General features: G+C 40.8%; 1 protein-coding gene, 1 long non-coding RNA gene and 4 other non-coding genes across 6 annotated transcripts; 4 read left to right on the top strand and 2 right to left on the bottom strand.

The window, feature by feature from the left end:
* Positions 1–1,881: 1,881 nt before the first annotated feature.
* Positions 1,882–2,015, bottom strand: LOC117560006. Its single transcript, XR_004571095.1, has one exon. It is a non-coding gene; the product is annotated as a U11 spliceosomal RNA (small nuclear RNA).
* Positions 2,016–5,839: 3,824 nt separating this feature from the next.
* Positions 5,840–9,872, bottom strand: rab42a (RAB42, member RAS oncogene family a). The gene is made up of 2 exons (XM_034236682.1): positions 9,377–9,872; positions 5,840–7,438 (listed from the first exon to the last, which is right to left on the bottom strand). Exons 1-2 carry the CDS (start codon positions 9,589–9,591, stop codon positions 7,000–7,002), a joined length of 654 nt encoding a protein of 217 aa, XP_034092573.1. The 5' UTR covers positions 9,592–9,872; the 3' UTR covers positions 5,840–6,999.
* A 937-nt stretch (positions 9,873–10,809) lies between these two features.
* Positions 10,810–13,344, top strand: LOC117559952. The gene is made up of 8 exons (XR_004571079.1): positions 10,810–10,860; positions 11,439–11,504; positions 11,751–11,858; positions 12,054–12,222; positions 12,400–12,454; positions 12,631–12,703; positions 12,944–13,012; positions 13,185–13,344. It is a non-coding gene; the product is annotated as an uncharacterized LOC117559952 (long non-coding RNA).
* LOC117560001 lies at positions 11,542–11,679 on the top strand. The gene has a single exon (XR_004571090.1). It is a non-coding gene; the product is annotated as a small nucleolar RNA SNORA16B/SNORA16A family (small nucleolar RNA).
* LOC117560004 lies at positions 12,740–12,870 on the top strand. Its single transcript, XR_004571093.1, has one exon. It is a non-coding gene; the product is annotated as a small nucleolar RNA SNORA44 (small nucleolar RNA).
* On the top strand, positions 13,050–13,120 carry LOC117560009. Its single transcript, XR_004571098.1, has one exon. It is a non-coding gene; the product is annotated as a small nucleolar RNA SNORD99 (small nucleolar RNA).
* Positions 13,345–14,098: the final 754 nt, after the last annotated feature.

The raw sequence follows: 14,098 nt of genomic DNA, 5'->3' as shown, positions 1-14,098 counted from the left end.
GTAAACTCTGGCTATTTTTATTGAATAGTATCTTTACTTTGTACAAGAGAGATAGTACAGTATATTACATACCGGATGTCCTTATAACCTTTACTTACAGATGTATTGTTGTAGAGTGTGTCTTTCTGCTTGAATCTGCATTGTCGTTGGTAAAATGTAGTGGGTGGGTGTGTGTGTGTGTGTGTGTGTGTGTGTGTGTGTGTGTGTGTGTGTGTGTGTGTGTGTGTGTGTGTGTGTGTGTGTGTGTGTGTGTGTGTGTGTGTGTGTGTGTGTGTGTGTGTGTGTGTGTGTGTGTGAATTCATTGCATGGTATTTTGAATACTGCAGCCCAGAGCCTTGTTTTGTTTTTCTTCCAACTCCCCCCCCCCCCCCTTTGTGGGTCAATGTGTATGACTATGTTCATTTCAACCCTCCATGGGCCACTTCTTTGGTACAAGGAGTGTGCATAAGAACCTTTAATTGGAGTCCTTGTGTGACTCCCACACTGTCCATCTGTTCTGGAAAAGCATTAATACTGTGGCATGATTTCTGTTGCGTTCATTCTGGAAAATATTATCTGTTTACTGGAAAATGTATTGTTCTGTCTAAAGATAAGATGAAAACAAAAAGGGCTTATGTGAGCCTGAACTCAAATGTTACTTTTTTCCCCTTAAATTATAATTAATTCAACAATGCATTTATTGGTGTTGGCCCTTGGCATGTATATTATATAACATTACCTTATTTCATTGTATGTTCATTTGGATATCCTTAATGCTTAATCAGGGTTCCCGCGGGGTCTTAAAAAGTCTTACATTTGATAATCAGAATTGAAGGCCTTAAAAAGTCTTAAATATGATTTTTTTTTTTAATAAGAAAGGTCTTAAATATGATTTAGAAGGTCTTAAAAATGATCGGATTTGAAAGGTACTTCTGCGTTGCGATCGCGTCTAATGTGTTTTGGGGGAAATGTCCGGGCTGCAAAGTAACTAGTACGCCTTTCAGTTCCCCCCAACAATTTGTATTGAAATAAATCAACATCCAACCAGTAATCACTAACTTTGTTTCCCCCGGCCCCTTAACGGAGAACACCCAGCTAGTAACCTAGCAACCAACCAAGCGTCAACTAGCGGCAGTCAGAAATCTTCGAAGTTCGAATCAATCTACTTTAAAATAAATATGGGGAAGTGTAAGTGCAACCGTACTTGGTTGGAAAACATTGAATTTAGTGCTTGGTTGAAACCAGTTGAGACGAACGTGTTTAAAGCCCGCTGCACCTTTTGCAAACAAAATTAGCGTTTGTTTTGCTAATGTAGCGTTAGCTAGTGCAGCAGTCTACGTCATCCCTAAAAGCGGAGGTGCTGTGGACGCTAAATACCGTAGCTAAACACCAATCATACAACAGCATGAAGGCAGCAGAGCTCTGGATATAGCTCATGTCACTCACTCACACACACTTTTTGTCTAACACGCTAACACAGTTCTGTTATGCTCAGTCATCGTTCTTATGTTGAACATGAATACATTTACTTTGTAAGTAATTATGGGATGTATTTCTTCTTTCATAGCAATTTTCCTTCATACTTTCTTTCCGTGAAATAGGTCTTAAATTCTATTCAAAGTGGTCTTAAAAAGTCTTACTTTTGAGTTGGTGAAACCTGCATGAACCATGTGCATATGGTATTTGTTTACCTTTGTTTCTGTTAAGAAATACCACTGCACATTTGATTTACTATATATGTTGCTTTAAATTAAAACTACTTAACGTTTCGATCAATTGTTGTCCTTACGGAAAGTTAAAATTGTGTACATGTAATTTTAGAATAGTGCCCACGTCACTTAAGATAATGCGTGGTGAATTTAATCAGACATTCCACTTTCTTATTTTTCAACATTTGATGCCGGGGCGCCAGGACACGTGATCACCAGCAGCCCCTGGGTTAAAAATTGTGCTTCCGAAATCTCTTGATAGCGATTCCGCAGAAGGGTTGGTTATCCCCACCCCTCCTGTGCCAAGCACGGCAGAAGCCCTTTTTAACGATTCTCTGAAACGACCCAGTATCGTACCAGTAGACACATGCTCCTGACTCACGGTGCAAAGTGTGTGTTGGATGTGTGTGTGTTTCCACATTCCGTATAAATGCTTTATAGTCTGTTCAATAATAACCATGTTTCATTTACATGTATGGATTGAAATATATAGGTTTAAGTCATGAATCGATGGAATTTAAGCCTGTTTGTATGTGGAGTTTGACTGCCGAAGAGCATGCTGGGTAACAAATGGGCAGGGTTAGATGAAATCCTTAGCTCTCCTTTCATTGGTCACTTGCGTTCACTAAATGTGGGGAAATCGACGAGCACATGAACATAAGCTTTTGTAAATGATGCTGGGATATTTTAGAAGCCATAATGACAGACGTTGTCTCTAAATTCAGCTGCTTATCAATCTTATGTAGGTTAAAAACATCAAATAATGAAAAAGACACAGAATCAAGGCAGCTGACACTATCATGTCAGAATTAGCCTTCAATGCGTTTGCAATGTGTGATTTGTATGTAGTAAGACATAACTCCTTTTTGTTTTGAGGGAAATGCCCACGTTTCAAGATAACCACCGAAACAGCTCATTTGCTAATATTTATACCTATTCACAATCTAGGTCATGATAGTCTTCCACCAGCAGAGGGCGCCAAACCCCAGTCAAAAAACACAGAGTCCAAACATTATTCATTGTACATCTATTTATTATTTTTTTAAACCAATCAATAAAATCACGTCAAATAAAGGCGGAACCCCTTATACATGATATATAAAATAAATGACATTATTCAGTAAAGCTGTGAAATGTGACCGTGGGGGATGAAGAGCTGAATGGGCTCTGTACGAGAAGCCCTATCAGTGATCATTTCTGCGGACAAGATAAAAAAACAAACTAGGTCTAATTCAACATTATGGGAAACGTGCTTACCTGTTTTCCTTGAGATTATGTTACATAGTATGTAGATATGTGTTTAAAGTTATTTTGCTGCTGTTGTTAGGTCAAATGTAGGTGTTGATCAATCCAAACTCAATTAAGAAACCACGCATTTTAGAAGTTGTTCGCATGTCGTCTTGCAAAAAAGCATTACTTCAGACTTTTTAACTAATCACCATAATTTCGTAGTTATTTCGGCATACTTGTTATCCGTTTAAGGCAATTCATAACAGCGAAATCTGTTTATTTTGGGTTCATACCACTGTAATAAACTAGATTAATTAAAAAGCAAATGATCCAGCGGTCAAACTTGCTGGCTCCACTTCTGTACTTTACGTACAAAAGTGATATCAGAGAAGATAACACAAAGATATATTTCCCAAAATGTTGAACAATACCTTCAAGATCACAGAGACTCTGGATCTGGACTGACTTCGGCCTCCTATATTATCATGGTCATTTACACAGGATGGTCACCGTATGTTAGATTACAAATGCTGTTATTATTACTTTAATGAACAACTCATTGCTGGGTGTAACAGTTGATGAGAAATAAGTTGATTCTGTCCCATAAAGTCAGCCTTTCTTCGTGGTGTCTCACGGATATCCTCAAATGTACCCATTGGTTATCTTAACACAGTGCTTAGAAATGGCAAATCATGCTCAGTTAGCTAACAGCACACACAAATGCAAACAATAGAATACAATAAACCCTGTTTTAGATGACAAAGTGAGAAAGGTAGTTAGTAGTATTAGTCAGACTGGTTTACACAAGATGTGATGAAGTCCTCACCTGCGCCAAGAACACAAAATGTTAACATCTGATTGTCAAAACAACACGATATATACGTTGTTTGAACCTGGCAATAAAGGATGGTGGTTTACCAGGAAGCATAGAGTTTAAAAAGTAAAGGGATGTATTACTGGATCACCAGTACAGCATTTTTCAACTCAAAGTAAAACAATGTCACATGAACGCAAAGTAAAACCTCCAGAATGCATAATCTCTTGCAGTTTACAGTGTGTGTGTGTGTGTGTGTGTGTGTGTGTGTGTGTGTGTGTGTGTGTGTGTGTGTGTGTGTGTGTGTGTGTGTGTTTTGGGGTGAAATGCTAGTCAAAGGTGAGTTGGTGGAGTGAGGGGGTTCCCATCTAGTGTACCATAGTCCGTGGTACTCTTTCAGATTATGAGCGTCTGCAGAAGCTGACCAGGATCCTTACAGCTGCTATTATCACTGTCACAAGTCGATCAATCCCAAATACTCCATGTTAAAGTTTATGTGATTACTCAACATGACGTAGTTAACAAAGAATTTCAGCAGCTTTAAATGAAGCTTTGAAATGGAGATTTATATTAGAGCTAATGAATATCACGGCAAGTCAATGGAGGTATGACTTCTATCACATTATCACGAGCGCTTAAAGGACATATTTGACCTTTTGGAGAACAAACTTTTTTGCTTTCTTTGAGAGGGTTGGGTGAGAAGATTGATATACGAGTCTCATCAATGCATCGAAGCTTGAGTCCAAAGGGCACTAGCCTAGCTCAGCATGACGACTGGAAACAGCAGATTAGCAGCTAGTTTAGCTCCATGTGAAGTGAAAAAACAACAAACATGACTAAAGCTTTTTTAATATCACACGTAATCTCTTAGTTTCATTTGTACCCAAGCAAAAAGGAAAAACAATACAACTTTTGCGTGCTGTAACAATTACCGCACCAAATTAACACGTAACTTCCTATATGCTTTTTTTAGTTTTCAGAGCTGAGCTGACTGCGTAATGCTAGGCTACGGACGAGCCAACACATATCAATGATCTTATCTAACTACTGAAAAGTTGGCAAAATCTTAAAGGGCTAAAGAATTTAGAATGATTATGGCCCTGCAAATATATTATCAAGCATAACATCGAGTGTGAGATGGGTAAAGAGGATTGGCAAAGGTCTCTTGCCAAAATAATACAGGGTGCATGACCTATTTTCTGCTAAACCTGCTCAAATGTAGAGGGTCTGAGACTGTTATACCCATGTTTAACACATTTCCATGTGGTTTTGGAGTATATGCTGTCATGATAATCTGACATGTCATGGTGGACACTTTCAAGCTTGAATTTCCTCCTGATTTGAACCAAAACAACTTAAGGCGCACAGAAGCAGCACACATATCCACTCAGCTGGATTTAAAGAGCATCTATAGAGAGGCGAAGTCCCTCCCTTTCCGGGGAGCTCCATGGGACCTTGTTTCCGAAAAAGTATGTATTGAAGTCAATGGAGAGAGAACAATTATCTTTCGATCCCGTTTGAATTGAGCCATGAATTACACAAATGATGTTTGTCAATTTAAAAGATAATTTTGCAAGTCAAAAAATTAAAATGTGTCGTAAAACTGTGAAGTAACACTTTTTTTACTGCTCAATGAACTCTCCCGTCTCGCACCAACACCAAGACGGCCGTCACGTTGAAACATTTCACTTCTTTCTTTCAGAATGAGGCGGAAAGTATAAAAAGAGGTGAAAATCACTCCAAGTCTGGGCGTGTTGAGAGCTGTGCATACACACAAGGGGAGTTTTTTCCGAAATAAGGGCCCATGGAGGTCCCCGGAAGGGGAGGGACTTCGCCTCTCTATTTGATACAGTCTATGGTTGGCGCCAGACATTAGCTCAGACCGAATGGAATATTATTTTTGTGAATGAAGCTTTGAACATTCAAAATAGCTGTTAGAGGTTAAACTACAGAGAGCTGCAGGTTATACAACTCTGGTTTGTTCTCAGTCAAACACATCGTAATAAAGTCATTAAAGGTCTGATAACTGATGCTGACACACTTCCTATCTCGCTCCTGTTGATACTATAGCTACCCTAAATACTATCTTTATGTATACACCTTATCTAGAAATAATCTATTTATTTTCTTTAGAAAAACATTACCCATCTATTCACAGGATGATCAAAGGTCTGAGTCAGTTTGGCGTAAGTGCACGTACAGAAGCATGAGGAGCACATCGATTTAACATGGTGACACTTAGAGTGCACTGTTCATCACGTAACATACTTTCAGTGGCCCTTCCCCTCCATAGATTTCACTATTATTTACAATTTCACAGTCACAAACAGTCGCAGGCAAAGCATTGCACAAACTTTGACAGATAGAAACCCACAATAGTGCTTTATGAAATGTATTGTAGTATACTCAGAAGTCCTTTAGTTTCAGGGCCGTAGAAAGCAATGTTGGGTAAGAAGGCATTCACACCAAATCAGGCACTGCTGCACAATGCATGGTTTTCCCATTCATTGTAATGTTGGTAGTGCGTTTAGGTTGCGGAAATAGGGTCACAAAAAAAATACTTAAGCGTCAACCGAGAGCTGTACAACCCTGACAAAAGATGTAAATAGCTTAGCAGTCGTTTGGCATTACATTTCACCTTTTAACAACGCCACTATGCAAATCACCAGAAACGCCCAATATTTCTTCACATAGGCACTCTTTCCGCAACCCAACAAGGCCCAAATCAGCTCAGCTCACGCTACGCCACATGGCTTAAAAAAGAAAACAATTGCCTATGTATAAGACACACATTTGGAGATGTACACTGGCAAGAAAAAAACCCAGTTGTCAGAAGGAGAACGTTGGAAGCGTGTTTCGGTTGCGGACATAGGAGCGTTTCGCATTAAATGTCACCATTGGTCGGCCAACTGTGGTCCATTTGTGGCCAAATAAGTAACCCTCCCGTTCTCATCGTCAAAAACGCCCAATTTGGTGTGAATGCAGCCTAAACCCAAAGATCTGATCAAGTTTCATGCTTTCTGTTCTTTTCCCAACCCTACAAGGCCCAGCTCATGTAACGCCAGATGGCTTCAGAGACAACTTGCCTATTTAGATACACATTGGGGGATGTACAATGGCTAGAAAACCCCCCCAGTTGTCAGAAGAAGAACCCACACAGAGAAGCACGAGGTGACGAAGTGATATCACTGAGCCTGAGTGACTTGGTTTCGATGGCTGTGAGACGAGGGGGGGGGGGGGGGGCAGTGTTTGGACACAGTTCTCAGTCAGCAGTGGCAGCCCTTTTCGGCGACGGCGGCCGGTACGTCGTCGTCATCGGACGGGTAGAGCACCTTGGCGGTGAGGCCGCTCTTCACCCCGTCCCAGCCGTCGCGGGTGACGATCTCGCCCATGTTCATCAGCTCGTAGATGTCTCTGGTCAGCAGCTCGAAGGCGCGGTCCACGTTGCTATTGCACTTGGCCGACGTCTCCACGTAGCGGATGCCCATCTCGGCCGCCAGCTGCTCCGCCTCGTCCCGGCTCACCTTGCGGTCCTTGCTGAGGTCACTCTTGTGGCCGATGAGGATGTAGACCATGTGGTGCGGCAGGATGTGCTCACTCACCTCCTTGTGCCACTCCCTCACGTGCTCGAAGGTCTTGTGGTTGCTCAGATCAAAGACGAGTAGCCCGCCAACAGAGTTACGGTAGTACGATGTTGTGATGGACCTGGTGGGAACATAAGATGAAGACATGTTAGAAATTGTAGGCAGAATTATGTTGATGTTCTTTTTAAAAAGTCTAATCTGTGGGTTGATTTGATTATTCCTAGCCCTGATCGATCCGAACTCCATTCAGAAAACAAGCATTTTAGAAGTTGTTCGTGTGTTGTCCTGCGGACGGTTTTAAGAGATAAAAGAAAAACCCAATTTAGGACTTAATCCGGAGATAAATCCAAGGGTGTTTCTCAATGTCAAGGAAGGCTGCTCCAGAGCCACTATTTCAAGCATACTACGTCATCGAGTCCCGCCGAAGGACTGTTCCAATGTCCAGGATGCTTGTAATTCTACCGAGGCCGGCGTCCTTCGTTGCGGGAAATTTCGAGGCTGCACATGTGTATCCTCCGTGGTCTTAAAATCCCCACAATGCTTTGCGCACGGACCAATTTCCAAATCTTTGGCAGAAATCGCGCTCCATTTAAGGCGGGGCCTCGCATATGACGCACACCTGCACACCTGTTAGCCCGTTCCACCATTCTTCGTTTTCCGAGGGTAGGAAGGATTCTTGCATCGCTTCTGAAGGACCTGACTCGGAGGGACTTGTCCTACTAAGGAAGCGTCCTCGACATTGAGAAACACCCCAAGTCAGCTAGTCCCAAATTTGTCAAGTTAGCTTAATGTGAAGTCACAGGTCAATAGGGTTAAGTACAAGTCAAATCTGAGGGTTTGTCAAAGTATGAAGTCTTTGGTGAAGTCTCAAAATAAATACAAAAGTACAATTCTAAAAGTGAGTCATGTCATGTCTCAAGTCAGTGTATTTTTCTGAGGTCAATTATTTCCCACGTCTAGAGCTCTGATTAATCCTTTATTCCTTTTCACCTTAATTACTTACACCAGACGTTAATCTAAATGACCAATTGCCAGGATTATAGGATTTTCCACTCCTCTTCAACATATGTCTCCCCATTGAAAAGTACTTCTAGTTATAGTGCATTGTCTATGTTTTCTGTTTGTATCCTGTAGCTTCGAAGCACCCATCAAGTAATGTGCATATCTCATTATATTTTGCCCAGCACCCAAAAAGAACAGTGGGTTTTGAACCAATGCCCTCGTGATCCGAAGACCAGCACTGACACACTGAGCTGCCTCCCTCATATGCATAATGATTCAATAATAAAGGAATTAAAGATCTTTCCAAGACAGGGATTCAAAATATTGACATTGCCTTCCTGGAAATGCATGAGCGTTTTCATTTCAGCTGAATGTAATTGAAGTTAATCAATTGACCACAACCCAGACAGTAAATATGGGATCCTTGGGGAACCTGCCCTCCCCCTCTCTTGAGGCCAGTCTCGCAAAGATCCCTTTAAATCCACGCTTGTGCACACGGAGGTTTTAAATGGCACAAACACTTCACACAGACAGAAATGAAAGTGTGGTGAAGCCTGAAGGAAAACACCCTCTGAAGGTTTGCCTTCAAAAGAGAAATCAGATCTAAGAGCGGAGCTGCCTTTGCACACTGAGAAATCATTTCAAATAAATTATCCGTGACAGCAAGGACACATGAAACAGAACAGCAACAGGCAAAATAAAACAACTAGATTTGAGCATTTGGGTTGCACTGAAGTGGAGTCAGGGAATCAAACATGGGGCCTATGTGAGGAGGCTGCCAATCATCCATGAACAAATGCAATGATGCGACTCGATTTTTATATAGGCCATCATAAAACCGAGGCAGGATTAATCTTCCCCTGACCCTTTTTTACCTCTTTATTGCATCACACTGAAAGAGGGAAATCGCATATCATGTAATTTAATTCAATTGTGTATCTTACAATAGCAGCCACAGCGAACCAATGAGGCCTCTGCATTATTTAACCACAAATCTGCTCGGTGCATAATCATCCTTACATGCATTTTATATAAATGTATTTCTGTTTGTTCGTACCTGAATCGCTCCTGTCCAGCCGTGTCCCAGAGCTGCAGCTTGATTTTCACCCCGGGCTCGATATCAAGCGATCGGGCATAGAAATCTACCCCCACGGTGGGATCCGCCACATCACTGTAGATCCCGTCCGAGAAGCGTTTCAGCAACGACGATTTCCCAACCGTGGAATCTCCGAGTAAAATTATCCTGAATTGGTATTGCCACAAAATATCCATGGCATGACTATAATACGGGGGGATGTGTGTGTGATGTGTGTGTGAAACAAAGCCCTGTGCGCGCGGCGTGTTTACATGAAGCTGCTCTGCTGCCCAGGAAGAGACGCAGCAATCATGTGACAGGTTTACCTACAGCACCACTAGAAACCTCATGCAGCCCTCAATTGTACTGGGTTATAAAAGAGAAAATCTCTATTGTGATTTTAAACTGTGAGAAAACATAATTCAGGTTGTCCCAGACGCATGTAAAGCTGTTATTTAGTCATAACAAGGAATTCTTAATTGTGTGTGCCTTGGTGTTAATGGTGCATTCATAAACACAGAACAAATACATTGTAAGAAAAACAAACAAACCAAATACAAACTATTATAACAGTGATATAAAGAGAAATATTTGCATGATATATGGGTAAACCAGAAAACTACGTCCAGCTGTTTTAAATTAGGTATATTTAAATGTGCAACATATCGCTATCAATCAGGCTTTGTGTACATTGTGTTAAAGTCCAGCTGATTATGATTATATTTAAAAACAAACCATGAATATTCATCATAGCCATGTCATATTTCGCAACTGTCTATTTAGAGAATGACACTGCACTGTGATCTGAAAACAACAAGAGCTGTCCGTGGTTCTGAAGTAGGTAGAGAGGATATAACCGGATGTGGGGTTTATTTCTATCTTTACTTCCTTCTTCTTCGTGAGGCAGATATATGCTTAATATATAATTAAAACCTTTCTTTATGTGGTTATTACTGTTTGACAAATTGACAATAAATCCAAAAAACTGCAAAGGGTTCCGCTCAAAATGCTTATAAAAACACATATCCCATCATGCAGCGGGGTCCATGTGACCTGTATGAACCAATCAGCGAGCTGCTCACTACAACTCGACTTTAGCGTATATTTTGTTCTATATTCATTATATATTCTTTCTTATCATTGTAAAACAAATACATGTTCGGCGAAATCTTAAAATAGTTATTTGTGTTGGTTTTAATCAGGTTCTAACGTGTAAATAAATGAGAAAAGAAAGAAAACTTACCGCTCAAATGCTTGTAAAAAAAGCTCATCCCATCATGCAGCAGGGCCCATGTGAGCTAAATTGACCAATCAGCGTGCTGATGCTTGGTCCATGTGATCTGCATGGACCAATCAGCGTTCTGCTGCTCGGGCTCCAGCTTATATAAACGCACTGGACCCTCCCTTCACTCTCTTTCCGCTTCAAGCCTTCCTAACAGGAGGAATAAGTTCATCTCACTACTCCGGTAAGCTAAATATATTCTTATTAATGTCACAGAAGTGTGTATTTGCTACCTTTAGATTATAGTGAACTGAAAATAAGTATTTCTATCATGATAATTTCGGTCTGACATGCGCTGAAACCAACGAGCTAACGCTAACATTTTTTGTAGCTCACTGACTTATCACGTGGTTCAGTTAGCTTAAGTTAATAGCTATCCTGGCATGTTAATGTAGATTTGTTTTACCAGACATCGTTCTGCCTTATTTTGTAATTAAACACCTGAATATATGATGATGATGCTAGGGTATAATATCTAAGGTTAGCTTAACACTAACACATGTGAACCACGTGTCAATGTACTGCTCCATTTATACTGCAAATGCTTTCTGCATTATGTTTTTCTGCGGCAGTTCAACACACTGGCTTGACTGAACAAATACATTTGTATTAGCAAAAACCTCGTTTAGTAAATATGGAACGATGCTCTTAAATCTGGCTTTTTGTTTTGCACAAAAGCTACTGTGACAATGCTCACTAGTATTCTGACTATTACCCTTTTCAGCACAGAGCATGCACTGACTTTCTCATCTGTTGCTACAGGTTGAACCTGAAATAGGAGCTCTACCTCCTGGGCTCTGCAACCATGGATGTCTGCACAGAAAGCAGGTATGTTTTTATCTCTGTCTAGACTAAATGGTATACATCAGGCTCCTATCGAAGCCGTTCAGGCTCTTCTGTAGCTTAGAGCGGTCAACTGGATGCCGAGAAGAAGACTTCCACCGACGGTCGCTGATCAGTTTAAATATTAACTGTTTCAGCAACATTAAGGGGAAGGACATTTGGGACTAAATCATAAGCTTCATGTGTTTAAAATGTCTTCTGTGCTAATTACTGTGCTCCATCTTTCTGCAGGTCTGCGAAACATGAAGAACATTAAGAAGTGAAATGCAGATACTTTCTGAGTTATATGAATATCGACTCCTGCACTGCAAGTTGGCCCCAGCTTTAATCTGAGAAGTGGTGAGTTAAAGTGCAATGTGTTCACTGTATATACATTACTCTGGGACCAATGATGTTTTTACCAAATCTGTCAATCCCCTGAATCTCTGTGTTGATACTTCCGGTCCTGATGGTCCTCCCTGAGTATTCCATTCCTCATGGTACCTCCCCCAAAGCTCTGTTGGTCATTGAGCCTAATGCCCTTTTCTTCTTCAGGTTGGAGCTCGTCTGATCTCCCATGCCCTGTTCAGGTACTGGGGTACCCCTCCTCCCTGCTGGGGAATAAAGTGGCTACAGTGATGGCAGGGCGGGGTAGGAACCGAGCAGGGTGACCGGAGAGGTCTAAGGTCTCCTCCAGAGTGATCCCTCTCCCCCACAGTCTGAGGTAGAACATCTTGAGTTATATTTCAACTATATAAAGTGGCTGTGATGACAAACTTGCCCTCACTGATTAGATCTGATTGAGACAACTTAGATAACTGAGCCACACTAAGGGAAGGACCCTTCAGACTAAATCAAGGTTAATGCATTGCTGCTCTAACTGCTGTCTCTCTTTCTTCAGGTGTTGGATAACGCTGATGCAGAGAGGAATAAGAAGATGACTAAATCACCTGCAGGTATGTTTTTAAACTAAATCTTAAATATTGATGATTTCTGGCTGTGATGACAAACTTGCCCTCACTGATATGATCTGATTGAGACAACTTAGATAACTGAGCCACTTTTGCTAACAACTAAGCCACTTTAAATAAAAGGTGTTTCATTTAAACTCAGTTTCTGTATCTTTGTTAAGGTGACCATGATGGCTGAGCACTAGGCACTGATCCTGATGCTGCCGTGACTTCATGAGGATGTCTCACTTCAAGGTAATTTAAAATATCTTGTATAAAATGAGCTATTCGCAGCATGCTATCCTAAGGACCGGGGCTTGTCTGTAGCTCTAGGGTTCTCCAAGTGCATGCCAGATAAAAGGTCGGTCTTTGACTGTTCTGGCCTCTTATGCCATCAGCAGCCACTCAACTGTCCAACAGATCCTCACGTCATTATGTAGAAATGCTTACTGCTCAACCACAGTTCTTTATTTTAATGCTGTTCTCTTCCTGCAGGCATCAATCTGCCCATGAGATCTAATCCGATGTCCTTGGGATCCAGAGGCTCCATGTTCCTGCTGTGAGGTATGTAAGGAGATTTGTCTGCATCATTTCATACATTCCTGATCTATGATGAATTTAAAACAAGAGGACTGTTGGATGAAACTCGCGGATATGGGACTGAGATCAGATCTTAAATAATGACCTCAGAACAAATGTTTGAATTTCACTAAATGTAGTTTCTTTGTATTCTCAGGTGCAGTGCGTTGAAGGCAGCAGGAAGATGGTGAAGGAGGACGTAGCGACTGGACAAAGTGCTATATGAGTACAGTCTGAGTTCTCTGTGAAGGATTTCTTACAAACTGACCAGCTGAACGGTTTTTCTCTAATTGTTGAAATAAACATCTTACACGGAACAATTTTGAGAATCCCTTTATTGATATTCTTGTATTTACACATGTGAAGGACATTTAGAGTTTGTGATGAATACGTTTCACAACCCTTGTGGTGCAACAAGCATCCAATGCTTAGTTCAACAAGTTAATACATAACATTAAAAATGATAAAATACTTCCAGACACAGCACATTCTGAGGGCTTGATTTAAATGAAAAAGTTAATGGGTTATTTTTAAAAATCAGGTTGAAATTGTCCTTTATATCCCACTATCATGTCTAGCTTAAATATCAAACTGAAGCACAGGTAACCTGTTTCAGACGTCAGTAATGTGGTCTTTGACTAAGTCTAAGCTTTTAAGTGATTTCCTGCTACTTTGTCACTGCAATGTCAAATAGTTTTAATAAATAGTGACAATTGTATGAACTGGAGTTAAAGAAAATGTAGAACATATCTTGTAACATTGTGACCTCTATAAGCTGAAAGAAAAGCTAAAGTGATGGAGGCAGAGAGGGAGTGGTTGGTTTTCTGGGAACAGGAGTAAGAGCTACCAGAAATGCAATGTTTACCTTTCTGAGGGAAACGGGTAGGACAAATCATAGATTTTTATTTTTTGATTAAATAGATATGAGTTAAAAGATATGATGATTCACACATGTACAGTAGGTGGCGGTAATGCACATTTTAAAGTTGTTTGCAATCCGCCAAAAACCGAGAGAAGAAGAGGTCCTGTTGGTGACAGCTGATTTTGTCATCATGCGCCGCCAATGAGCAA

This window comes from Gymnodraco acuticeps, unplaced genomic scaffold (assembly GCF_902827175.1).
Source record: "Gymnodraco acuticeps unplaced genomic scaffold, fGymAcu1.1, whole genome shotgun sequence".
NCBI classification, from domain to species: domain Eukaryota; kingdom Metazoa; phylum Chordata; class Actinopteri; order Perciformes; family Bathydraconidae; genus Gymnodraco; species Gymnodraco acuticeps.
Note: the sequence above shows the minus strand (reverse complement) of the source record. Positions and strands in the feature narration are given on the sequence as shown.